General features: G+C 40.2%; 1 protein-coding gene across 2 annotated transcripts; it reads left to right on the forward strand.

The window, feature by feature from the left end:
• Positions 1-301: 301 nt before the first annotated feature.
• trim71 (tripartite motif containing 71, E3 ubiquitin protein ligase) lies at positions 302-27,935 on the forward strand. Of its 2 annotated transcripts, XM_055157490.1 has the most exons (8): positions 302-2,044; positions 8,116-8,283; positions 10,933-11,067; positions 12,486-12,728; positions 12,806-13,303; positions 13,387-13,527; positions 13,733-13,832; positions 27,655-27,935. In XM_055157490.1, the coding sequence occupies exons 1-8, from the start codon at positions 1,319-1,321 to the stop codon at positions 27,666-27,668; spliced, it is 2,025 nt and encodes a 674-aa protein (XP_055013465.1). In that variant the 5' UTR covers positions 302-1,318; the 3' UTR covers positions 27,669-27,935. The 2 variants fall into 2 exon arrangements, with proteins under 2 accessions (XP_055013465.1, XP_020788436.1); XM_020932777.2 differs by lacking the exon at positions 27,655-27,935 and having other exon boundaries at positions 13,733-18,760.
• The last annotated feature ends 49 nt before the right edge of the window (positions 27,936-27,984 follow it).

Consider the following 27,984-nt stretch of genomic DNA (forward strand, 5'->3'; position numbering starts at 1 on the left):
AGATTAAATGTATTAGCGTTGTAGAGGTAAAGCCAGGGTGAAGTCATATTCCCATGCTCTGCTTTTGGAAACCAATGTATTAAACTCAGTAGCAACAACTGAACAAGCTAAAGTGTCATCTAACTAACCTACATCAGTAATGAGCAGCGAGGAGAAAACTATGCGATGACAGCACACGCGCACGAGCACCCTTTCGCCTATAGCCTAGATGTTCGTGAGCGCGCCTGTTCTCGCTCACGCCCATGTCTCCTCCCCAGGGCGGAAGTCGGTCTGTTTTTTCCTCAGTCGGACTAGAGCCACTGCAAGAGCCATCGCCAAAGTACCACGGGCCTGCGAGAGCGCTTGGGACGTCTCCCGTTGGCGTGGAAGCGAACGCAAATAAACAGAAAAAAGGAGATCAAGACACGCTTTAAATGTAGACCTATATGCCATAGGAGGTTTTCACTTCGGGCACGTTCCAGGAGTCTCCTGGCTGCGCATTCCTCCACGCACAGCCAGGCAGGGACGGGTTACCAACGGGCTGCCTTCGAAAAGAGCACCAGGCGGCCTCTTCAGACGCTGCACCGATGAATTTACTCACGGACTCCGCGTAAACGTCCTCTCCCCTTGCTCCTGTTTGTTTATGGCGCCTCAATGACTCGCTCCACACTGTGGGATCTGCGCTTTGATGAATAATTTACAATCCCCGCGGATCGTGGCAAGCGCTGCAACTATCAACTGAAAACAGGCTGCGCGTAACGCCGCGTGAACCAACACCGATGGTGGACTAGACCTGAAACGCCTCAACGAGACGGGCTTAAGCTGGAGAAGAACTGTATATTATGATTAGTGGCCTAGATATTTGAAATACAGAGCCCTGTAGTCATGTCGAAAAATCGGTGGGGGAGGAGAGACGTAGCCCCCCGTACTTCTGCACAGATCCAGTGCCACTACAAATTCTGTCGGATCTTATGAGTTTCAAACGAGTGCACACCGCCTGTTGTCATTTGGTTATTTTTTTAGAGCCTTTCTTACACAAAGCCTTACCAAACACAGTTAAAATAGACATTTAAATGGTCTGCTGTATGTGTAGAAAGTCCAAAAAGTGTGCAATTAACTAGAATTGTCTATCACTTGTTTGCGTTTTGCCAGAGATCTATAAGCTGCAGATCCGTATCCGTATGACTCAATCCACCGTTTCCACTGTTTAAACTTAAGTACCTCAAGAATCTACCTCAAGCACCAATTGAATTTATAGACAACACTGCGGACCCATGTGTCCTCAAATGAATACCTCAGCAACATTGATGTTATAAACTGAGCCTGCGTTTTGCTGCAGATGGCTTCGTTTCCAGACTCAGAGCTGCAGACATGCCCACTCTGCAAGGAGCTGTGTGGCTCCTCTGCACCCATCTCCTCCAGTTCTTCTACCTCATCTTCCTCCTCACATACCTCATCCTCCTCCTCTCAGACCACCAGGAGGCTGCACGTCTTACCCTGCCTCCATGCCTTTTGCAGGCAGTGCCTAGAGGGACAGCGAAGTCCTGGAGACCCGCTCAAGCTGCGCTGCCCCACTTGTGACCAGAAGGTGTCTATCTCTGAAGCTGGTGTGGACTCCTTGCCTTCTTCCAACTTTCTTTTCAGCAACTTGCTTGATGTGGTGGTAAGCTCAGAGGAGCAGATCCAGAACAAGAATGGTCATCATCACCGTGGTCTGGGCAGCTGCTCCTCCAGCTTTCCTCACCCACACGGAGGCCTTCTGAACCACCTGGCTGAGCCTCAGTGCAGCTCCTGTGATGAGGAGAACCCAGCCACGTCTCACTGCCTTGACTGCCAGGAGTATTTGTGCGACAATTGTGTGCGAGCACATCAAAGAGTGCGACTGACTAAGGACCACTTCATTGAACGCTTAGGAGAGAGTCTCCATTTAGGAAGAGCCAATGCTAACAGCAACCCAGGCCAGACAGGAGTGGCTGTGTCTCTTGCCCAGTCCCTTCAGAATAACTTTGCCCTACTATCCCTCTTCCAGGACCGCATGAGCTTCTGCCAGCACCATGACAATGAGGTGAGTGACACACATTATCTCTTGAGTATCACATTTCTTTTTCTCTAGTTTTATTGTTATGTCAGTAAACAATCATGTCGGCACAAGAGACTTTACAGGCCCTTGGACTTAAACATTCTTATACCCCTCCCCCTCTCGTACAATAGCATTTATATCGTATAGTGTAATTGGATTAACTGTGTAGTATGGGCTATACAGGGGACCATATGGCCTGAAGTTCAAAGGGACCAGAGTGGCTCTTCACCTAGTTTCCTGGAGACACATAGGCACGTGTGCTGAGCTGGATTCGCGCACACACTCATACACTTCTATGCAGAGACACATGCAGAGTCTAGTTAATCTGTACCACACCGTCCATTCAGGTCTAAGAGAGGCCCCAGTAACGCACACATGTTTTTGGCTCTGATAGAGGGCCTGACCAAAGAGGCACTGTAGAGATCCAACCTTTCTCTGATAATGGGAAAGACAAGTTGGAGGATTTAATTTAAGGATCTTTTAAGGGGGGCCTTTGGAATAAGCCAAACACAGCTGCAGTTTACTTTAGTTTCTATTGGACAATTACAAAACCTGAATGTCATGTTTTTCCTGATCTCCATTATTTTTACAAGTAATAGTTTGAAACTTAACTAAACCCTAATTAAGTTTCAAAAAGGTTGGTTCACATTTCCAATTTAGGTTTTTAGTGACCCACAGACTTCCAAACTTCCCCCACCAGTGCCAGTAAATAGGCTTCAGTTTTCCAGTAAGAGATTCATCTTCCAGTAAAGCCTCCTTGGTCCTGAGTGCCTCAGGCCTGGGGGAGGGAATGACACAGGAGAAGGCTTGTTTGTCTTTACCTGGGTGGACTGGCCAAGCCTTTGTCAACTAGCTCCATGATATTAGAGACTGTGCAAATGAAGAATCCTTATGTGATCCCTTGTGCTTTAGAGAACACCAATGTGATGTGTGCCAGTTCACAGTTTAAAAATCAGTTTTTAACTCCAGCATTTAATTACTTTTGTTCATATATGGATCTGGTTACCTATAATTCATTTATATATAGTATAAAATATGAGTAACTGTCCACTCTGGGACTTCCTTCAGTCAGGTGTTAGGTTTATTTGGGCCAAAAGCACATCCCTTTGGCCTAATACTGTTTTACATTTAGACCATTTCAACATTTGCAATTAAACAGTAATTATATAAGCCATACATAATTGTATAGTAATTACTGTTATTTGACTAATGTTGTAGCTACTTTAAGAAAACAGACAAAATGTCAGGTTAATACTAATTTCTGCAGTATATGGCTTGAAAGGAAGTTATATTTGAAGACATAGTTACTGTGTATGGACTTCAGCATTGGCAGTCTAAATATCATTTGTGACTTGTGTCAGGCAGAGGCTCCCATACTGCGTGTGAAGAGGAAATAGAAAATTGGATTACATGAAGGGGTGCCCTCTGCGTGCTGTGATGTCAGCCTCTGACATACAGACATGCACTACTCATCTGAGTAATGTCTAATGATATGATAATCCTACACATCAGTCTGACTCATCACCATGGCGACAGGACTTAGTAGACACCCCGCTGCATAGTTTTCTTGTCATTTGCGGAAATTGATCTTTACCCATTTTGTAGATTTTTGCCAGTCTTTTTCTCCAAGTGAGATTGGAAACTATCACTGAAAACATATGTGGGCTTGGCTTTGTCTCTCCCACTCCGCAGCTTTGGAGCAGAGAATGTTTGTAAGGAAACCTAACCCTGCACTGACGCTGATACAAGGCCAAAGGAATTCCTGTAACTTGAGTTTATACCTCCTGGGTTCTCTTTTTCCCTTTCGCTCTCACACACTCTGGGTATTTCCTCTGTTGGCTCCTGCCTTTCTCATCAGCCCTTGGCCTGCTCTGTGTCAGAGACAATAGGCATTATAGAAGCAGAAAGTTACCCTAACATGATTTAGCAGCTGTTGCTTTTGAGGGTAAAGCCATTACATTTCATGACCCTTGGAAGTATCCATGCAAGTCTATGGCTGCTGCACTTTCCTTTCCAAGAGCATCTCCCATCTGCAGGTAGTTATCCTCTGAAGAGGATTTTAGTGTATGTTTCCACACAGCCAGCACACTTGGATTATATGAAGTTGAACTTCCAGGATTTTAATGCACAACATGTGCCCAATAATTAGAGTGCATTCCCTTTTCCTGTGTGTTGTGAATGTGTTTAAGGTAGGCTCACTGAGTGTGTGTGTCCAAGCTTTGATGTGCAGTTTAAGACTTTGAGCCATATAAATTTAATGGTTAGAGAGGAAGGCATTTATCACATTTCTGTGACAACAGGATTTAAACCTATCCAGAAGCTGAACCCTGCCACTTCCTACTCGGTAGGTGCTCTCAAATGGGCTTTTAATTGGCCATTATTTGACCCCACTTGACGGGATTGTGCCATTAACACATTTGGCACAGACTTAAAGCAGTTTAATCAAACTCCTGCTGTAATTTGTTCTCAAAAGTGTAGCTGACTTTTGAAGAGAAGGAAAAAAAAAAACTTTGACCTTAGATCACACCCATTTTTCTTGTCAGGGGAAAGGTCATACGTTTTAGTCTAACAGGTTGATCTGCTGATCATGTGTACTGCTTTGACAAAGCCAATAGATGGACTAGTGGGGTTTTCAAAAATGGAAAAAATAGTCTAGTCTATTTTTTAGTTTGTGTAGTGTGACTGAAAAGATGCAGTGTGTTTGTGGTACCCTCGAAAGTCTCATTAACTAAGAATTGCAGGATACTGTACACAGTTGTATGTATTGGTTACGCCCAGCTGCTCCACATTTCATTCACACAGCGTCTCTATTTCAGCCCTTGTTTGCTCTTAAACTGGACTCTCATGTTTCTACCTTTTTTATCTTCCACTCCTACCTATTGTTTTAGTCACTCTTCACCTTGATATTTATCTTTCCCTTCCTCCCTCTCTCATGTGTCTGCCATTTTTTTACACACCAAGTATTAAACATGCAACTCCCAGTCACATGCTTGTTGGCTAAGGAGGCCAGCTGACTGTGGTTTGTTTTCCTTCTCCGCTGCAGGCACCGTCCAATCAGCTTGCTGGCTTATGGCCACCGCCCCCCTATGTTGTATCTGGCTGAGTGTCAAAACATTGCCAGGCATGTCCTGTGTCCATGGCAGAAAGCCAACAAGGTTTGCCACTGGAAAGAAAGAGCAGCAAACAGATGATGAGGAAGGGAAAAACATAGGAATGTTGATCCACATTAGAAAAAGGGAAAAAAAAAATCCTCTTTTGCTTAAATTTAAGTAACAAATTTGACTACAATATATTAATTAAATACTAAATCAAACAACAAACTCTCTATAGTTGTCTGTGTGTGTGGAATGATTTCTTTCAATTCTATTCTCTAAAGCCGCTGCTAACCTGACATCACTCTTAAGGAATGTTTGTGAAGTTGGTGATGCTCGTAGAAAGTACTAATTTCAAAACATGTCACTGACCTGGGAAGGCCTATGGTTCAGTTCATCAAAGTCAGTGTTTGTAGTACTAGGAGGAAAAAAAAATAAATGTCCTAAATTTTGACTTATCATGTATGCAAGATTGAAATTATTGTTTGATTTCAGATGTGTAAAATGGAGATTTTAGGTAAATATTATAGGATAAAAAAAATACTTTTGTTCTTACTGTATAGAACATGTCTACATGAATATGTTTTGTATTTAACTTTTTGCATTGACTTTGCATGCTTCTTATACTGCCTATAGCAGAGTAGCCTGTCCGTTTTTTTTTTTTTTTTGGACACAACATGGCCTTTGTCCCTTCCCCCACTGCTGCGGTGTACACGCGGTCAACGAATGCTGCATGGAGTGATTTTACTGGCTGCCTGAGCTCATGCCCTCTCCCCCAGTTCCCAGTACCTACAGGGGGAGGGGGAAAAGAAAAGGGAGGGGCTATCAGACACCGCAGCTTGCTTCGCAGTCTAAGCCCAGGCCGTGTGCAGCCACCATAAATACTTTATAAATAAATACTTTTGAAATTGTTTTCATTTAACAGTGAAAATACATTCACTAGACACACAGCCAATTACATTTTACATAAAATATCAGTTGGTTTACAGTAGGTTTTAACTAGCCTTCTATTCTTAATCTAGTATTCTGAGGAAGACCTTCAACGTTCAGTAATTGATTACAGTACTGTACAGCTCTAATTAATTTTTTATAAATAATCTTTATTTCTTACAACAGTATTTATTTGCTCATCTTCTAATTTAAGCTTTGTCAATAATTGGTTTTGGGAGTGAGGGAGTGGAAAAGGTGGCACGGAGGGAGGAAATGAGATCCTTCCATAAAGACCACTGGGAAGAACCTGTATCCTCAGTCGATGATATTGACTGGCATTCCAAGAGGCCAGTTTATTACATAATCTTATTCACTAGCAGTAGGTAGTGGGGAAAACGTATCTTACCTGGAACCCTACTATACTGATGTCACTTAGCTGTAAGAAGTCAGTATTATCTGTTGTAAGATATAAACATATTGATATTGAAACATTTTTGGCAAATTTAATCCAGAAATTACCTAATTCCATATGTGCAGTACTTTGCATACAGAATTGGGCGTAGGTTAGTCTCATACATAAACACATCTTTCAGTCATCATGCAGTGGCCTATGGATTGTGTAACTGAATTTAAGAACAATTCTTTGTTAATATTCTCTTTTTAGATTATTGTTTAAAGTTAATTGTTACATTCCCTTTCTCATAAAACACTTCAGAGAATAACATGCCCTTTTTTAAATAATTTAGGGCAACATTGTAGAAGTAGAAGTTCATTTTATTGCACCCTACCAGGAACAGGCCTCTGTTGGTGGCAGGTGGTCTGCAATAAAAGTTATTGGCATGTTTAATTAGCATGACCTAATTACACCGTTTTTGGGAAGTGGGCTCTGCTCCTTTTGCTTTTCAGTACAAAATGTATTGCTAACTAATGTTCTTGTCAGTACTTGTTAAAACCTGACAATATTTGATCTAATAGTCCAACCAACACTTTCAACGTGAGTCTCTCTCTGCCAGTGCTGTACGTCTTACCTCGAACTGCTTCCATTGCACCACCACTTCTGCCCAGCTGCATTCTTTACTATTGTGCGTTCTGTCTCATTCAAGAGGGGGGTGGGATGTGAGTGACAGAGCTCCACAGACTCTACAAGAGGATGCTAGGCAGAAGGCCATGGAGGAGGAAGAATGGGCTCCATGAGAGGTTTGGGGCAAGCTGCATAGGGTGCAATCAAGGGGAAGTGTTCTCTGTATGTGTCTCATTAGATTATGCTGCTCCCCAGGGGACAGCTATTATTGATGGATTGATTGCAAGGTCCCTCCCCCTCCAATAGAAGCTCGTCTTGCATTGCAGGTCATTGATCGGGTGTCTTTTGGATATAATTGCCAGTGTATATTATTAAAGTTTTATTAAAAGTATATGTTTTTTATTAAAAGATTCAACAGTGCAGAGCTGGGTAAAAAATCTATTAAATCAATTAATTAAATTTGAAGTTCAAAAAATCTTTTTGTATTTCCCCTTTGAAAATTGCACTGAAATATAAGAAAGAATGCTTACTGCAGTCACAGGGAGCAAAGTTTAGCACAGGGCCATGCAGCACTAGTTTGACATTCAGTCTGTGACATCAAATTAAACATGCAGCTCCAAAATTTTATGCAAAAGTTTATTTTTTCCCCAATGGCCAATATGATCACTGTATAATTTTTTTTAACCATTTTCTATAGTTTGTAAAAAAAAAAAAAAATAAAAAAATTAGTGGAGAGGGGAAAAGATCAAAAATATTTTTTTTAGAAAAAAAAAAAAACAACTCAATTTTATTTTCAGACAAAATTGCCCTGCTCTAATGCAGACTAATACATTTATTCATTTTTGTCATTGAACGAATATGCAAAAAGTCACTATTTACATTTATATAACCATAACTTTTATCACTACTTCTTTCTCCTCCTCCAGCTGTACCACTACAAGTATAAAAGGTACATGCTTGATCTAAACTGTGTGTAAATATATATTATATATATGTGTTTCCTTGTTCCTTAGGTGTTCTTGTTCTTCTGTGAATCGTGCTCTGTGCCAATCTGTCGCGAGTGCAGCGTGGGGCGTCACATGGGCCACACGTTTGTGTACCTCCAGGATGCTGTGCAGGACTGCAGAGCAATCACCATCCAGCTGCTGTCAGACGCACAACAGGGACGGCAGGCTGTGCAGGTGAGACATTGTACCATAGTATTGATCTCCTCAACCAGAGAGTTTTTTTATGGTATGTTTTTTAAAGTAAATTTAACATGAAAGGAATAATCACAATATTGTTTGAATTTGTGACCTTGCTTTAGATCTGGGCCTTAAACAGAACTTATATCTGTAAATAAAGCAGCCTGAAATGAGCAAGTACACATATTGTAAAAGCCACTGTTTAGCAACCTTAGGTATAACGTTAATTACAGTACAAAAAATGTATGCCTAATCATCCTTGCATGCATTAAGTGAGGAATACATTTGAGAGTGACCAGGCCAATACTGCAAGGAGCCCTGGGGTTGAGATGTCCAGCTGGCCCCGAGCGGGGGTAGGTCACTCAGGGTGAGGTCTGGCTGGGGGCAGTGCTGAAGGTCAGAGGGGAGGAGGAGTGAAGAGGAGGCTGGGGGAGGGTAAAAGAGGTATTTAAAGGATGTCAGAAAATGGAAAACTCCCCTTCTCTTTTGAAAGAAGTGAAACTTTTTTCTCTTGCCATTCATGAGCATACTCATTCAGCTGCTTACCCATGCCATTACTCACCCCATGCACATACATAAGCTCAAGCCTTCCTTCATTTCAATGATTATAGATTGGAAGGTAGCTTGACAGACCCCACTCTGTTTGTCGCTATACTGTAGTGAAAGGAACCCTACTGCTTGAAGTGGCACCTTTTGATTGTATGCAAAACACCAGCTGTTGCTTGGTTTGATGCAATCAGGAAGATAGAAGATGGTTCCATTGCAACGTTAACATAGTTTTCATTCAATGAATGTACTAAATGATTTAAATAAATTGGAATTTAGCTTATTTAAATCAAATACAATACTGAAAAGGCATAGGCTGAAGCTTTTAACAGGTTAATAATCATCTTATGTATGTTTCTAAACTACTTAAAAATAGCTTAGTTGTGTAGTTTAAAAGCTATGAAAGTGCACCTAATTTACAGAGAAGATGTGTCTGTGTCATGACCTTGGTTACAATCATGAAACATTAGCTGGTAGCAACTGGGGTCATGTGACACTGTGATCTCCTCCTCAGTTTAGTCTCATCTATCCCATTCTCACTTTTACCTTTGTTTTGCTGAGCATCATTGTGCAATGCATAGGTAGACCATTTCACCCATTCTGTAATTATATTATATATTGTGAAATGTAAACAAAAGACTAACTAATACCAGCTTGCAGCTAAGTCACAAAGAGAGACGCCTGCCAGATGGTCATATGTATTTGTCATTGGTCACACAGGGGTAAATGCTGACGCCAGATAGTATACAAACACACATACACTCCTGTCCCCTGAGGTAGGAAATTTCCGCCCACTCCATATCCATTATCTACCATGACCTCTGACCCTGGACTTATGACCTTCTGCTTTGCCACACCTCTTCCGCTGGGCTTTCTGATTGGTCATTCTGCCCTCTTTCTTCTGCATGCCTCAGTCCTCTGGGATTGTTGTCATATTGATAAAAGTGAGAATGTAGTCCCCCACACTGAGATAGCAGTTACGGCATTATGGCATGTGTCAAATGGATATACTCAATCTCATAGAACAAGAATGAGCTTTGGTATCTCTAAAATATTCAGTTTAGTTCCTGTTTGACTGCATCTTTTCTTAGCATCCTCTCCTCAGCCATGGTGACCGTCTTTATTTGGAATTACTGGAACTGGAATGCCAAATTGTAAAGGAGCCTGCTGCCCTGCTTTATTCCTCCAGGGGTGGGGTGGGGGTTGTCGCAGTGGGTCTTAAGACAGGGGTTGCAGATCATGACCTGTGGAGGTTTAGCTGACCTATGATCCTTGTGGCCGATATCACAAAGAGAGCCTTATCCCACCTCCCCTCTGTCCATGTGAGGTCTGCATCACCCCATGACCTCCTCCAAAGAGCCAGAGGAAAGGCCAAATAAAACACAAAAATGCACATCATGTGTTCTTCAAAGCTCTTCCTTTTAATTGCAGAATTCCTGGCATAAATCAGTGCCATATTCCTTTGTTTGTGCTTAGATTCTCAAAAAAACAAAACAAAAAAAACTAAACAAAAGAAACAAGTAGTATCCTGTCTTGTATTATTGTTCCGATTCATTAAAATTTAAGGAAAATGTGGTGTTGAGTCATATCTGTTTGTGAGATTATCCCCATGACAATTCAGAAAATACTTTGAAACATCTAACAAACATTAGTTGAAAAACTGATTGAGGTTTTAATATCACACAAATATGAAAGAACTGTAAAATACTCAGAAAAGAGCAGATCTTATACCCTGGATTTTTTTTTCACACACATACATATTTTTCATATCTTCAGAAGAATATTCACAGTATTATTCATGATTGGATATACTGCTCACTATTCATGGGATACAGGTATCATGTTATAAGATTGGCTGATGTTGTTGAGCCCATGAAATGCCATGACATTTTCAAGTAGTATTTTCCAACCGCACAGCTGTGTTAGAAGCAAGGTTAAAGACATTTGATTTGTAACAATGATTCATAGTTCGTGTCTTTTATGAGCACCTAAAATAGTCATCAATCAATATACCACACATTTTCTTAATGATGATTGTTATTGGAAGCCGTTTAACATTTCAGATTATTACAATGTAAGCCCTGACTCTTTGCTCCCCAGCTGAGCATGGAGAAGGTCCAGTCCATGGCTGAGCAGGTGGAGATCAAGGCCAAGGTGGTGCAGACTGAAGTGAAGGCTCTTGTTCTAAGACACAAGAAAGCACTCGAGGAACGGGAGTGTGAACTACTGTGGAAGGTAAACCGTTTATGCTGGCAGTTAACAACAATTAGTATAGCACAGTTTAGCAGGTTTAGTGCTTCTCACTTGAGCGCTAATTGAATTTTACACCATGAGTTTAATAGCTGCACCGCTGCTATCATACTAAGTACCAAAAAGACATAATCAGAATACAAATCTGAGTAACTTCTGAGTAAGTATTCTGAGATTGTGACTCTTTTATATAGTGGTACTCAGTTATTTTCATAAAAGCAAAGAAATGGCCATATATTATCACACCATGCTAGGCTTCAAACTGCATGGTATTGATGAGAGATATGATAGAGACATTACACACAGTGCAGCAAACATGAAATTGTTTTCTTCGTTGGTTGCATTTTTACACTATAATTTGAAAAATCTTCTGAATACCATGATCTAATTAGACCATGTAACCGATTGCACAATTACAAAATACATTTTAATGCAAGTATTCAGTATTCTGTAACTAAATACATTTTCTAAGTAATATTCTGGTTCCAGCTTTACATGACCAGTGTTTTGTTATGAACCAACTAGCTCTAACTCCCTAACGTTATCCTAACTGAGTGCTGTGCGTCTGAGCAGGCTTTAGTCAGTTCAGGTCAAAGTGTCATAAAGAAGGTCTTCAGTTGGTCTTGTTCAGTCCTAATCCTTCTTACATCACTATGAGTCTTCCTCATCTCCTTCTGATAATGTCATTAATACCAATCGTGACCATTTCAAACTGTGGAGTTCAGACCAGGACAATGACCAGAAATTCTTGTGATAATTGGTGTACTTATTTATATTCTCTATCCCTTTTTAAAATAATTACATGTATAGGTCACCTTCTGTGTTTACCTGTTTCCTGCTAAGCTTAAAATATATATAGATATAGAGATAGACATAGATAGATATGTAGATAGATAGATATCGAAAATCTATTCAAGGTAATACGTATATAGCAGTTTAAAATACAAAAAAAAAATAAATGGGAAAAAATATATATATATTTTGTAGTATTACAGATGACAGTGGACAGTGTGGAGGTATCAGTTCTAGCCAAATAGTAATAGTTCTCTGTTATGAACGTTCAGTGACTAAAACATGTACATTTTAATATAGGTAATATAGACCCTGGTAAAACATCGCTCTTTTTGTCAAAAGTGTAGTTATTAATAAAAGTTATATTTGTTATGTTTGTCAAATCTTGTACCACTTTTCCAGCTGAAAACCTTGTCTCATCATCTCTTGCTGCCCTCTTGTGGCCCTTTATGCAACCACAGACAGTTTAAATGCCTTTTATTAGTACATTCATGAGCAGAATGTGCTTTATTTCAAGTTTAAAAAAAAAATAATAGTGCATATTTTGCTGGGAAAAAAAAGTATGATTCTTCAATTCCATACAGCAAAATGTGGCTTTTTCTTGTTTTTAGATTGAGAAGATTCGTCAGGTGAAGGCCAAGTCATTGTACCTTCAGGTGGAAAAATTACACCAAAGTTTGACCAAACTGGACAGCACTATTGCTGCTGTCAGCCAGGTACTGGATGAAGGACGTCATCTTGACGTGCTGTTGGCAAGAGAACGCATGCTCTCACAGATCCATGAGCTCAAAGCTCTTAGAGGCCTACTTCAGCCACAGGAGGATGACCGCTTCATGTTCACACCTCCAGACCAAGTACTGTGTTAGATCACATGCTTTATTCAGTTTAAATGGAGAAATTAAATAAAGCATAACTCTCCTCTGTTTTTCAGGCTCTTTACATAGCCATCCAATCCATGGGCCTGATCAGCAGTGGAGCATTTGCCCCAGTTACTAAAGCCCATGGAGAAGGTCTGAAAAGCGCGCTCCGGGGCAAGCCTGCTTCCTTCACTGTTATTGGATATGATCATGATGGTGAGCCACGCCTATCTGGTGGGGATGCTGTGTCTGCTATCATCATGTCTGCTGCAGATGGAAACCTGTCTGCAGCTGAGGTGACAGACCACCTGAATGGCTCGTACACAGTGGGCTACCTGCCCAAATGTGAGGGCGAGCACCTTGTCTCTGTGCTTGTGTGTAACCAGCACATTCAGGGGAGCCCCTTTAAATTGATGGTGAAATCTGGGCGTTGCTATGGGACATTAGGTTCTCAAGTGTCATCTTTCGGTTGTGAGGGGGAAGGAGACGGCCAGTTATGCCGGCCCTGGGGCATCAGTGTGGACAAGGAAGGCTATGTTGTGGTAGCAGATCGCAGCAACAACCGTATACAGGTGTAGTATCAACTTAAAGTTAATGTGAAATCTGTGACTGAAATCTGTAATGTGTGTTTTTACCATTATTTTATATTCCTCAGATATTCAAGCCTTGTGGTGCATTCCACCATAAGTTTGGTTCTCTGGGTTCTCGCCCTGGTCAGTTTGATCGTCCAGCTGGGGTTGCTTGTGACAGTCAGAGACGAATCATTGTGGCTGATAAAGACAATCACCGTGTTCAGGTATGTCTGCACATACTTGTAATTGTATTGTATATTGTATGCTTAAATAGACCAAGTCAAACATAAGAGTTTACCCCAGATGTTCAGTGTTGGATTAGTGGAACACAAACATTACATCTGTGGATAAACATGAGCTCCACATGCCTTCACCCAGCACAGTACATGTAAACACTTACAACTTGAATGCATTTGCTTCCTTTGACAGGTGTTTACTTTTGAGGGCCAGTTCCTGCTAAAGTTTGGGGAAAAGGGCACAAAGAATGGGCAGTTCAACTATCCATGGGATGTGGCTGTCAATTCTGAGGGTAAGATCCTTGTGTCCGATACCAGGAACCACCGTGTGCAGCTCTTCGCCCCTGATGGCTCCTTCCTCAATAAGTATGGCTTTGAGGGGGCTCTGTGGAAACACTTTGACTCTCCCAGAGGAGTGGCCTTTAACCATGAGGACCATCTGGTGGTGACCGACTTCAACAACCACCGCCTCCTGGTGATCCGACCCGACTGCCAATCTGCCCGCTTCCTGGGCTCCGAGGGCACAGGGAACGGGCAGTTTCTTAGGCCCCAGGGTGTTGCAGTGGACCAGGAGAACCGCATCATTGTGGCTGACTCTCGCAATCATCGCATACAAGTGTTTGAGCCCAATGGAAATTTCTTATGCAAATTTGGCACACAAGGGAGTGGTTTTGGACAGATGGACCGACCCTCTGGTGTAGCGGTGACACCCGATGGAGTCATTGTAGTTGTAGACTTTGGAAATAATCGTATTCTCAAATTCTAAGAAGTTTTATTTTTACATTCTCGTCCTCTGTTTTGCCTTTTACAGTTGATGAAGGAAATGGAGGACAGAGAATGAATCAACAGACAGAACAGAAGGAGAGCTCAGCCAGGATTCAGAGCATGTTGAAGTGAGGGGAGTTTTATACAAAGGCAAGAGCTTTTGCCTTTATACTGACATTTTTTTAATCAGCTGTCAAAATGACAAAATGATAATCAGTCTAAATAGAGCCATTTTCCTTCCCTCAGGCTGCCCTGAATCCTCTCTGCAAGCTCTCCTTAGGTTTCATCTCAGGGATTTTCTCACTTTTTCTTGAAATCTTGTATCCTCTGCTCCATACCTACCTCATTTAGCTCTTTATGAATGTACTCATAGTCAACGAGCAGAGGTTTAGTCCGTGAAGTTTTACAAAGAAGAAAAGTCTACCTCTATACTATTTAAGAGAGACAAAATGGACTCTTCAGTTGAAATTTGCACAGGATTGATGGAATTTTGCTGTGCATAGAGATGAGAACCGTGAACCTCCTGAATGTTGTTGCTGAGACAATACTCAGACCGCTGTAGAGGCTGCATGATTCATTATTAGAAGGCTTTGCTGGGAGAGGAAACTAGTGTATAGAGGTTTCCCTTAAAATCTGTAGTTCTTTTTTGTTTTTTTAGATAGTGCATCAAGTTTTGCCTCCTTGTTGATCTAAGGAGTTTGAGGCTTTAGTGGAATGAGAGTGCAAAACGATGCCAAACTTAATAAAATCTAAATTAGCTCAGGTCATACAGGACTGGAAAATGGCACAGTCCGTTTCAGGCACCCGCCCATAGCATTGCTGGTTTATAACCTTAGAATATGCTATGCTAGATGAATTTATTATGAGCAAAATTGTTCAATAAAATTGTCCCTATTTGAAGATTATTTTAATCAATATTAGAATGTTCCTCATATTCCCTTATTACCCCAAGAATAACTTACAGGTTTGCATAATTTAAAGTCACTTAAACAAGTAAAATGCAAACAACAGTATGCACAAATGCAGTTTTCTCTGAATAAGAGAATCCACCAAAACGTTTAGATTAACTATCCAGGAGTAATTTAATCTTGTTTTAGATATTTTATCAAATTGTTATTACACTATTTTGTTTGAGGAATCTAGTGGGACAAGGGTCTCAAATACATGATGGAAAAGCAAAATGGGCAATGTGTCAAGGGACCTCATCTTAAAGGTTCACATTATCATTTATGGACCCTTGCTTTAAAAGCTGCTCCCTTGGGCCCCTGTTGTGGCCCCAACTCTTCTGTTTGATCATGCTGAGAGCTGAATTGGCCTCTCATGTTGGGGCACAGGTAGATTTCTCCTTTTAAAGAAGGAGGTCTGTAGAACAACTACTGTAGTCAACCAAAGTTGGGATTTCTGCACAATGGCCAATCCTAGATTTGGCAATAATGGAAACTAGAAATCCCCTTAAAATGTTTTCAAAGTAATCATTGTTGGGATGTCCAATGTTCCTTGTAGTTTAAATTCACATCTGATCTGAAGTATTTAGCAGTTTAGTTTTCAATCTTCATAAATATTTCTATTGTCAACAGAGTACACCCAAACCAAAGAAAGCCTTGCCCTCTATCTCACTTCTTCCACTGAATAAACTGTCCATAGGCTCAAGGTAGCAACTTTTGTTATCCAATAAAATATCAGTAAAGTTCTCTTATCAGGTCCTTCTCTCCCTTTTGTTATGAGGGTCAAATCCCTTCACAATCCATTTGATCAATGTCCCATAGAAAGTACTAAACAATTAACTTCTTCCTGACCTAGCAAGGAATCTTGGGACCTATGAAAAGAGTTTCCAACAGGCTTCCAATGATTTGGAAAGACCTGTCTGCACATGAATGGGATCAGCATCCTCACATCCCAGCCACCCAGACCTCAACAGTCTTTCAACAACCTCATGTAATTTATGAATACCTCAAGTAGACTCTGTCACACAGAGCTACTGTGTCAACATTCAGATGTGTTTAATGTGTTTGTTTCATGTACCTCATTCTTTATACCTCAGTTGTACTTATATTTTTACATACCTCATTAGACTATTTATACATTACAAATACTAGTATACTTAATTGTGTTACTCTTACTGTGCAGTACATGTCTCAAAGCTCTCGGACCAAAGATCATGGTACTGTTTAAAAGTGCATCAGAAGATGTTCTTGATTTACCCCTCCACACTTCATCCATGTATATGCATGGTGTGCTCAGTCTGCTGTCAGTTGCCTGGTTAACTTTGCCTTTATCATTAACAAACCAAATATTTTCCGTTTTGAGCATTGTGCCAAAATGATCTGTGTGAGTTCTGTGCCAAACAGTGTTGGCATTTGAACGCTGTGATTAAGCACAGGTGTCACTGGACAGTTTCTCATCTGTTGAATCAGAGCACTGGGATACATCAGCCTCTGTTCAGATGCACTTAAGAGGGCTGGGCCCTTGTTATCTTGACCTCATAACCATGTGACCTCAGAATTCCACTGTTACTGTGTGCATAGAGGTTAGAGAAGAGGATGCCTCTATTTAAAGAGTTAAAACTTCATTTTTGCTTTTGAAGGCAGTGCAGTTAGCTTCACTCTCAGCACAATATGGTATATCCCAATTACAGTGGATTTAAAATGCTTAGTGTCTGAAGGCGAAAGAAAATAGATGTGTGTTTTAAAAACAACATTGCATTATACTTAGCATGTTGACAAATGGCTGGTTCAATATTTGGAGCTTTAGCACAGTAAACCAGCCTTCGGTCCACAGATTCTGCTGCTTTGATCCCAACACATGTTCATTCATACCTCAGTTTGATTTCAGTATTACTCTGTTAAATATGTCCATTCATGTTTGCAGCATTTTTTTTTTAAGATTGCAGAAATCTATCTATCTATCTTTAAGATCTTTAGGTCTTCACTCTTAAAGAGCAAAAATATATTTTAAACCTTGTTTGTTCCATATTTTGCATGCTTTAAAAGTCCTTGTATAATACTGGTGTCTCTTTGATGGGTGTTAAACTGATAGGGTTAAAAGCTGGCTTTTGGAATGGTTTTACCAAATTATATACCCAAAGATGTTTAAGTGTGTTAGTGTTGGATGGAATTAACCTTTGACCTTTGCGATTGTATTTCCTATTCTCTTGAGACTCTGCAGAGCACATGCCTCTTTCTTGACACCTGGCAGGGTTTTGATACATGCAGAAGGCCTTGTGCTTCTGAGCATTAGTACTAAACTAATATGAGTAGATCTATGGACATGTTGACTGTTCATTCATTGTTTGCTCTGAAACTTGTTATAACATTCTTTGAATATATCATTGAACATCTTTTGCTGAGTTGGAAGCAGCCATGTAACTACAGCAGTAACTACAGCAGTAACTACAGCAAACACTCAATCAGCCTGTCTTCAGGGTTCAAATCAGATTGGTGGTGATGACCGCTCAGCTTCAGTTAGTTAACTGCACTCCTGCTGAGTGGATTTTAATCAGGAACTTTGTCCATCATTTTATTTCAGCCCTCAAATGGCTTTAAGAGAAAAAAAGCAAACTGCACCAGGTTATATGTGCAAGGTCTTAGACCTTATAATGATTGTATGCCGAAAAAGTTTGGAAAAAAAAAAAAAAAAAAAAAACTCAGGTAGATCTTGGCAGCCCTGCCCTGCAGCTGTCTCATTAAAACATTGTGTCCCATAGTGATGTTGTAGTGTTTTTCCCCTGTACTAGTCCCTCTGTGTGTCCATTTACATATAAGATTATTTCCCAATCTTCAATGCTTTTTGATTAGTTCCCTTGATTTAATATTTTTGCCAATGTTTTCTTTCTACCAGAAGTACAAATACAAAACACCACTTGATGCTCATGAACTCTTTTAGAATGTATTTTGTGAAGAAAAGGGTTTCATGAGCTCTTGTTGATGCACACTCGGCTAACACAAGAATAGGCCCTCAGCTCAGGAGTGGACAGGTGGTTCTGTGCCCAGACCCTGGTGCTGAATGAGCGGCACTACCACCCTGCAGGAGCCTGGGCACACTGGCACATGTCCCTCTTGTGTTGTTGACCTGTTGACACTTTTTTATGTTAAGTGTGGGTTTTGTGTGTGCGCTGCATCTGTGTTGTCCGAGCAGAAATCCACTGAATGTATACTCCTCACAGTCCCAAGAGGCGGGAGGCGCAGTGTGGCCAGTGGCTGAGTTTAGATGGGTGCTGCTGGTGCTTTTCCCTGGGTAGTGTGTCTATATCAACTGACCAGTGTATGAGCCAGCACATGCCCTCCCTCTACAACACACACGGCTCTGGGGGAAGCACAACTGTTAGGTCTCCACTCTAAATAAGGCAGAGGAGACTATAATACTTTGGCCACCTGCTGCTGTCCCTGTACTCTCTGGACTTTAAACATTTCCTATGCAGTTTTGTTTGTTTTTGTTTACACGTAAATAAAGTTATTCTTCTCTAACTTTAAATTGTGTTGCATATTTTGACTGAAAATGAATCCATTTCATTAAAAGATGTAAATGTGAACCTCAGTTTATGTTTATGTCCTGTCGTCCATATGATTTGTGCAAAATTATCATGATTTTACTTCTCGTTTAAAATCCCACTGTCATGACATGTAGGCCTACTATGTAGGCCAAGTAAAAAAATTAGTCATATAAAATGACCTGCATAAAAATAGCCTCAGTATTAAATAATTTGTAGAGGAAAATACCTGGCATTCCAAGCTTGGCAAAGGTGTGTTAGCTTGGGCAAATCCTTTAGAATGCTTCCATCTAAAAGTTTCAATATGAAGTCCTTGCTGAAAAAAGTTGGGACAATCCTGGCCTTCAGAATAATAACACACCACTGTTGATGTTTCATATCTGTTGTGTGCAAACTGCCACCACTAGAGGTCAGCATTACTTTTTTCCAGTGAACCCCTTAGACATAAAATTAGACCTACACGCATGGCTCTATTAAAATAACCTACACGTCGATTATGAAACTGAACAATCTTAATGACATCCAAACCATGTGGGAAGTCAGAGCGCATTAACGGCTCTAAACTGGCATTAACTGTAATGAGACTTGAGATGTCAGACTTGAGGAGGGTAGCCTGTGCGGCACAGGGTCTGATTTAGGCTAAATGTTGTGAACTGAAAGGTTTGATAGATGACAAGACCCAGACAGGACGCAGTGATGACACAGAACAGCCGGCGGGTGGGACCTGAGGGACACCTGTAGGCTACGTGTGAGCCTGAGCAGATGGCACGAGCCCCGCGCAGTTGTGTGGGTATTGCCATCCGATACAGGAACACGAGGGCAACTCGTGAAGGTATCTCAGTGGAGCCAGTTAGCGAATCGAATCTGACGACCACAGGCCATGGATGGGCAAACTTTTTGGCTTGCGGGCCACAAAGGGTACTAAAATTTGACTGAAGGGCGACAGAAGACAGGACATGACGTGTTAAGAGCTCGGCCCCATTGCCCTCGTATTTACGCTCATGTAGACTCATGTAGGACGCGCACTACGCGCTACAACGAACACGTGATAAATGAATAGATCTACGCCACTGCACTGTACACCACCAGCTACTGTGTATCCATAACAGTTAAATCTCATTGAGAAACAGAATCCACGCCACAAGATCACACACGTTAACACCTACGCGTGCAATAAACTCTTAAGACACTCCATGTGCTACGCTCGTACAACAGCATCTTCAAACTTTTCCTCTGCCCAAGTAAAACGGAAACAGTGCAGCCTTATGTCTTGAACACTTCTACCTCACTCATGGTCCGAATACTCAGCCCGAAAATGACTCCTGTAAGACCACTTTCCATAAAGCATTGCGGCCAATATAATACGCCGCACCTCAAAGTATATATAGTGCGCCATCTACTGGGACACGCCGGAAATGCAGGTAAAATAAAACATTAACAAGGTTTATTATAGTAATTTATTCCAGTTCGGCGGTCCGGATTAAAAGGTTTAAAGGGCCGCATACGGCCCCCGGGCCGTAGTTTGCCCACCCTTGACATAGGCAGTTAAGGTAAAGAGGTCGGAAAAAACAAACATCTACTTTGGATTGTTAGAATACAAGATTATTTAGGCGATCCATAACTATAGGTTACAAGATTTACACATAATTAACCAGCCTCCCCATTTTCTCACACATATGCATAATGCATCTAAGTTACTCCTTGGGAGAGGCCTCCCGGGCCGTAGTGCACACTGCGCTCGGTCGGCTGTCCAAATCTTCCGAATCCTTTCGACCTCCTCCACACAGCTGGGAGAGGAACAGAGTTGTCAGGAGGAAAAAAAGGAGTAGGCAGCTGCAGACTGGCGTTGATTTTGTCTTATGTTACATGTTTTCATTTTTTCAAAACAAAATTTTTAGACCTCATCTTTCTCTAGCAGCCTGAGCATATTGTGCATTGTGTGCACACACAGGCTTCTTCCCTTGTGTGTGTTTGGTGTCTAAAGCAGGCTCTCTCATGTCAGACACATGTACAGGCAGATTTTGCTCTATAGGGAGCTGCAGATAAGTGCTAAAACCAGCCTTATGGCTCACTAACTTGTGGCTGTTTACTGAATTTGCTGAAAAACAAAGAACTTCTTTGACTATGATTGGATACCCTACTATAGCCTTACCTAATTAAGCTTGTACACGTTCCCTCTCAATTTCTGAATGTTTTCATTCTCTACTACAGACATGTAGGGGCTTCATTTATATATATATGTATAAAAAGTGTGCGTCAAAATCAACTTGAAAGAGTTCGTGTGGACAAAGCGCAGATTTCATGTAGACTACGTGATTTTTTTTTTTTAAACGTCGTCCTCTTCATGGACCACACCTGCAGCACTAACCTCCGCACATGATCCCACTTCACGTCGCGCCCCTTTAACGCCTTCATTTCACATAAAAGGACAATGCAAAGTGAGTTTTAAATGAGATTTACCTGAACATAAACCGATAATAAGCCGATAATGAGCGGGTTTGATTGACGCACGGGGTGGAGGGAGGGGCACATGGGGAGACGCCGAAGCCACAGGCTCTTCGAACTTTAGAGAAAAAGTGAGCTCTGCTTCTCTGAAACAGTATTTTAACACACACTTACACTGTCAGCTAATCATCTAGAAATAAGTGCGTTATTTAAGCAACTGATGTGATAAAGAGCGAGATTCAGTCAAAATTAACCGTTTTAATCTTCCACTAGACATGACTTCCTCAACTCTCTCCCCTCACAGTTCCTCTCTGCTCCCCGCGCCTCTGAGCCTGGTTAAAAAGTGCGTAAGCCCCAGACTTTACGTGTAGGTGTGCAGTGTTTCCACAGTGTTTCACGTTCACTTTGGACGACCTACGTACGTACATTACTGGCCTCGTTTTGTGCTTTATAAATGAAGCCCCAGAAGTCCAACATTGGACTTCATTTAAAGATGAGGGCCTCTTCCAAAATGTCCACAGCAGATCGAGGTGACATTCTGACTCATGCTGTGGTTCATTTTGATCCTGGAGACAGCTGCTGGTAGACCCCATTGAGACAGGACAGCTCTGACACACTGTTGACGTGCCCTGTACTGGTGTGCTCTCTTATAGCATAGACTATTAATTTTATCAGCCCAACTTAATTGAATCGTGACATCTTTATCCATTTCCTTCATGCTAGGGCACCATGGCAACCCCCAGGATAAATTTAGGAATGGCAAAGGGTTTAATATGAAGCAAGCTTTGTAATAAGTCAGTGGACAAAACATGTGATAGCCAGTCATCTCACATTAGACATACACTTGTGGATGTCATCATAACAGTGACTGAAGTGACAGATTCAATATAGAGTCATGCAAGAGATTTTGACCTGTGACCTATCAGGACGCTTTGTACACCAAAGCAAATGACCCTCATATCATTTCCTGACACAATATACCTGTGCAGTCAAGCATGTGAGAAAACTATAAAGAACATGGACAAGAGGAGACAATACAAGGGCACATATTAGACAATTTTCTGATCTATTTTTAATTTGTTTTGTTTCATCCACACATGTTTAACACATAAATATTACATATTTAGACTGAGTTCTTCACTCAAACTGAAAATCCTCTGTTCCCCCTTCTGATGTCATATGGCAATAAAGGAAGTGTTCCACCATGTTTTAAACTCTATACATCTTCATTAGAATAGTTTAGATAATTTCAGTCCTGGATTTGCTCATCTCTACTGAACAGAAGGTAAATTGTAGCTGTTGGCTTGAAAACTACCACTATATGATATCACAAAGTGTATTTTGAGCTTTTCTCGCAACTCAGAGCAAACAAAATATAATTACTTTCACACATATCCAACATTAATCTTCCAAATTTCCCAGGGTCAATAAACATAACAAAATGTACAGTATAATCCCAGGCAAATGAAAGTTCAGAGAGAAAAACATAACTGTAATTGCATTTTGACTACCTAAACAGTATAATTAAGTCTTTTTTTTTAAAGGAACATTTTTATTGATTAATGTTTGTGTTTCTCTTGTTTCTTCTAACAAAGCTTCCCTTGAGACAGAAGTCACTCAGCCAATTTATCTGTCTCTGCTTCTTTTTTTTTTCTGTTAGTCATGTGAAGCATAGCAAGTGTGTTTCTGTCAATATGATTATGCTATAGATTCTTCTCTCACACATTTGTTACGTGTGCGAATCCGCCTGGGGCATTTTGTATGAGCGAATGACAACCATACCTCTCATGTGTGAAGGATAGAGTACATATGTCCATAGTGCATACTCTCGGTTGACTTACTGCTCTGCCTTGCAAGTTTTAGTTTTTATCTTCATCATCGAGCTTTCTGTTTGAACAATAGACCAAGCTCTTCTCAGTCGCCAGCAGTAAAGTGCATCAAAGTTTGTTTCATGTGCGTGCAAATGGCAGCCTTTTTATTAGCTCTCTCTCTGAGAAGAAAAAGACTCCAGGGACCCAAAACGTCCAGGCATCTAAAAAACACAAATGTCAAACCCACAGCTTGTCCAAAATATATTTTTGACATTTCTTTTTTATCTATTTCTTAAGTTTTTGGGCAATATGTCACAAGTGATAGGCTTTCCCTTACACATCTTTAGTGGATTGAAGGCAATGATTAATTCATGAGAAATCGTCATTTAACACTGCTTTGTACATCAGCATGGGTCAAGTCAGCTGAAGACGTCAAACATACTCTTTGGCTATATTTATGTTTTTAAGGAACTATACCAGTAATACATATGCATAATTATAATAATGTATTTACTCAGAGTAATCAAAATCCAGATGAAATAGATTGTTGTATGAAAGAGGGCCAAAAGGGCAAATCACTGCACACCAGGAAGGCAGATGATTATATAATGTGACTCGATGAAGCAAAAGCTGCAAGAAAACATCACAAAGAATATATTATCAATACTTATCAACTTATTACTGGCTAAGCCACCAGAGTGCTCGGATAATGGTGTTGTTATCTGTGGTACCAGTGTCGGAGTAATATGGATTTTTTTTTTTTTTATTGTAAGAATGGAAGAACATTGGTGTTTGTGAGGTGGTTGCATGCTAACACAATCATTTAAAAGTAACAGCGACCTATATTTGAGGAAATACACAATGAACACTCTGAAAATTTCATTTGAGAACTTTACTACCACTTCAATATACAATTGGGACTCACAGATTTACAAATACTGATGTTTACATTGCCAAATATCCAATATAAAATATTGGTTATTGGCCACAACAGCAAGAGAATATTGGATGCTGGTTTCAAATTTTTAAAATCCATACCGGACAATCCCTAATAATCAGAGCAATAACAGTATGCCTGGAATCCAGAAAACATACTTCTTCAATACTTTACGAAGGTGTGAGTCTGGTCACTAATGAATTTCCAAGTTTTCAAATGGACATGATTGACAGTTGTATTAGCCAATCAGAAAAATGCTGGGTCCATCCATATCAAAGAAAAGTAAACAGAAAAAAATATCACAGAGGATTGAAAAACATTGTGGAGCAAAGCACTAAACTCTGTTAATCTGAGGTGAGATCAATTTAATTTTATTTGTAAATCATAGGTGACCAATGAGCTCTTTCATTTCACATGTGTCAATAAACAAACTAATTTGATTGTATGATCACGTTTGGATTGAGGTGCGACGGAGGGTAAGGGGACCAGACTGATATCCATCTGTATAAAAATACAGAGTGATATCATTCTGGACACACTAGTACAGTAAAGTATGGAGGCATGGATGACTGAAAACGGGGTCGGTTGGTACTCATGTTTTTGGTACAGGAAATCAGCAGGTTAACACAGTGAGTCAAAACCCCAAACAAAACTATTTGAACCTGAGATAAATATATTGGGTGTATCAGGCAGGGCATCTGGCATAATTCCGGTGACAAAATGCCATTTTGGGAATGATTTTATATGAGCATTTCTTTGAAGTATACTTTTTGAAGATACTGAGTCATATTGAAATACCATCATAACATATTTGTAACAGTCTAATTCAGAATACAGTGACTAGACTGTACAGCTGGCTACTCCAAAAGCATGGACATGGTTCAATAAAGATTTTGAAATGGAAATCCTGCCAAAACTGTCTGCCCCTGCTGAGGTGGCTATAAATAATGTATGACTTTTATCAACACACTGATAATTACATCCTAATTAATAGTGACTTCACTTGCATCTCCTGCCTTTTCTTACAGGCATGGAATATCTAAAATATTAAAAAGACTACATTAATATTCTACAGAAATGGATTACATTACCGACACCGACACCGACACGTGTAAATGTCTGCCCAGTATTTAAAAGTCATCAGGTAGAGAGATAAAAGGTGGAGCGGCACTGACATAATGATTCTGTCAATATCCACTGAGTACAATAAACACTAGGCTATTGGCAAACACATCACTGATCGATTAATGACACCAATTCACAAATCATACAGCGTCATCAGCCAATTCCCCACTCAAACAGAGCATAAAATATTTCTGATTTACACCTAATACAGAATGCAGATAAGGGCTTTATGTAATTGCATTTTATAAATCATAGATATTCTGAAATACTAAAACACATTTGAGTTGGCATTAAATCCTTAACATAAAATCCCTAAAATTACAATAATATTTTATAACTTAAAGGTGCACTATGTAAATTGTTGGTTCAGGTCCATCACCTTGTTTCTATGGATATGTCAATGATTGGCTTGGAATGTTTAATGACATTAAACAGGTCCACCTTACATTTTTTTAAACTACATAGTTTTAGCTACACAAATCTGATGTCCACAGATCTAACCTGTAACTTGGTCTGGTTTTGTCTCGACAAAGATAGAACAATTTAATGTCATACTGTGCAACACTCCAGACCAGGGATCTCCAACCTTTTACATCCCGTGAGCTACCTTTAAAAAACAAAAATGCTGCAGAGCTACTTATGTTTAGCGATCTCAAGAAATTGAGTGGTTATAAGAGGGCAAGCCTTAGATGTTGTACAGTTAGATGCCTTTAAAACATAAAATCACTATCTATTTATTAGGGCACAAAGTTCAAAATAACACATTTACAATGGCAATTAATCAAATTTGAGTTATTCAGTGCAATATGTAATTCAGAAATCGTTTGGCAAGCTACTTATAACAGGATGGAGAGCTACTGGTAGCTCCTGAGCTACAGGTTGGAAACCCCTGCTCCAGACAAACATAACGTTTCCACAGAAAGAAGCATTTGATGGACCCTCCACCAGAAAATTTACACAATGCACATTTAAAGGTGCAGGATTGTTACCCTGTATTGCATTACATTAAGTAGGTGCATGGTGAAAAGCAAGTAAAAAAAAAATCTGGAATTGAGTAAGTGCAGGATACATTTTTGCCATACTGTTGGACACAGTAAGTGGGTACAGAAATGTTACATAGTGTAACATAGTACATATATAGTACCAAATTCCAAAGTACAAATCATCTTGGTTGGCCTGCATTTCAAAATGCAGTCCGACGCCCCTACATTGTGCACAGTTAATATCTATAAATAACTCTTTCGGAAGTTGCACATCACTGGTGAATTGCATATTCCCATGAATGATAATACAAAGCATATAACAAGAATATGTAAATCAATCAATTTCAAATGACAACAACACATTGGACAGTTAGTCATTATGTGCCATTCATTTCGAGCAAACAAGGAGCAGCACTGCCACTTTCTAGTCTGTTTGGACTGACTGACAACGCACCATTACATGTTGTTAGTGGGCAGGGAAGGATTTGAAGACGGCATGAGGGATGGGAAGAAAACAGGCTGTGTCTTTATATCATCAGGAGTGTAATTAAAGAGCCCATATTGCACTATTTTCTGATCTATGTTATAATGTTGTTTCCTCATCAAAAACATACCTGGAGTTTTGTTTGGTTTCATTCACACATGCCAGCACAAATCCATTTAGACTGAGCTGTTAGGCTGAGAAAACACTTCCACTTTGTGATGATGTGTGGTAATATAGGAAGTGCTCTACTGTGTTTTTAAACTCCATACACCTTCACTACAATAATTTGGATAATTTCAGACCCAGAATTGCCAACCTCTGCTAAACAAAAGGCAAAATTTAGCTGTTAGCATGAAGAATAACGCTTCATGACATCACAAAGTGGAACAGAGCATTTTGAGCTTTGGCGATGTAGACAGATTAATAATCAAGAATTGTTTAAACATGTGTGAATGACACAAAACAACTCCAGGTGTGTTTTTGATGAGGTAGCAAGATTCTAACATGGCTTAAAGCTCAAAGGAATCAATTTTGCATAATATACGACCTTTAAAACAAGTGATTTCTGGGCAAACTTTGGATAAACCTTGAAATCAACACAGAACATCAAGGGGACATTACTATAATTCACAATATATTTCCTTTAAACTAAGCAGTGCAGCATAATGATCGGAAATGGCCATACTGAAACTTTTCCGCTGCTAGACTTTTTATGAAATTGAAACCATAGCATCTTTGCTACTCTCAAACCATCAAATATTGAACCTCTTCCTATTAAAAATGCATGATGTTAACAATACCATGTTGTTTTTGTGATGGCTGTATCACTGATCATGTCTAAGTGCTAGACAAGAAAATGTGTCTCACTCAAATCCCTCTGCATTCAAACCCTGTATAATGTGCTGTATACAAGAGCGTTAACATTAAACATTTAGCTTGTGAATTTTATAGGTGCTTGAATCTCAATTTCAGCCTGTACTGTAAAGTGTAATGATGATCAGTTCGAGCTGCATGGTAATCATAGTCATGCATATTTAGACATCACACCTCATTAATTCTGTACATTTATGTGCCAACAGGTGACTGCTCTTAAACAGTTCCCCTCTCACCCGCTCCGTGATCTCCCCAGAATCACATCCAAAGTGTTAATCTCTCCATCTTCTTCTCCATCCCCACCTCTCCTCTCCAAAGTGCCTATTCTGTATTCCCCGTTCTCTTTTCTCTTGCTATCTGAAGTCAGAAGATAATGAAGACCAGAGAGACTTTGTAATCATGCGCCACTTTAAAAGTCCGTGGGCACATGGAGGAAGACACCATTTGAGACACAATACACGTCATTGTGACAGGGACAATTTGGCTTTGTCTTTTCAAAGTCAAACTTTGTTTGATGTGGGGAATTAACAAGGGAG

The sequence above is a fragment of the Boleophthalmus pectinirostris genome, unplaced genomic scaffold (genome assembly GCF_026225935.1).
Source record: "Boleophthalmus pectinirostris isolate CB_2022bp ecotype Guang Dong unplaced genomic scaffold, ASM2622593v1 HiC_scaffold_21, whole genome shotgun sequence".
Classification (NCBI taxonomy): Eukaryota; Metazoa; Chordata; class Actinopteri; order Gobiiformes; family Gobiidae; genus Boleophthalmus; species Boleophthalmus pectinirostris.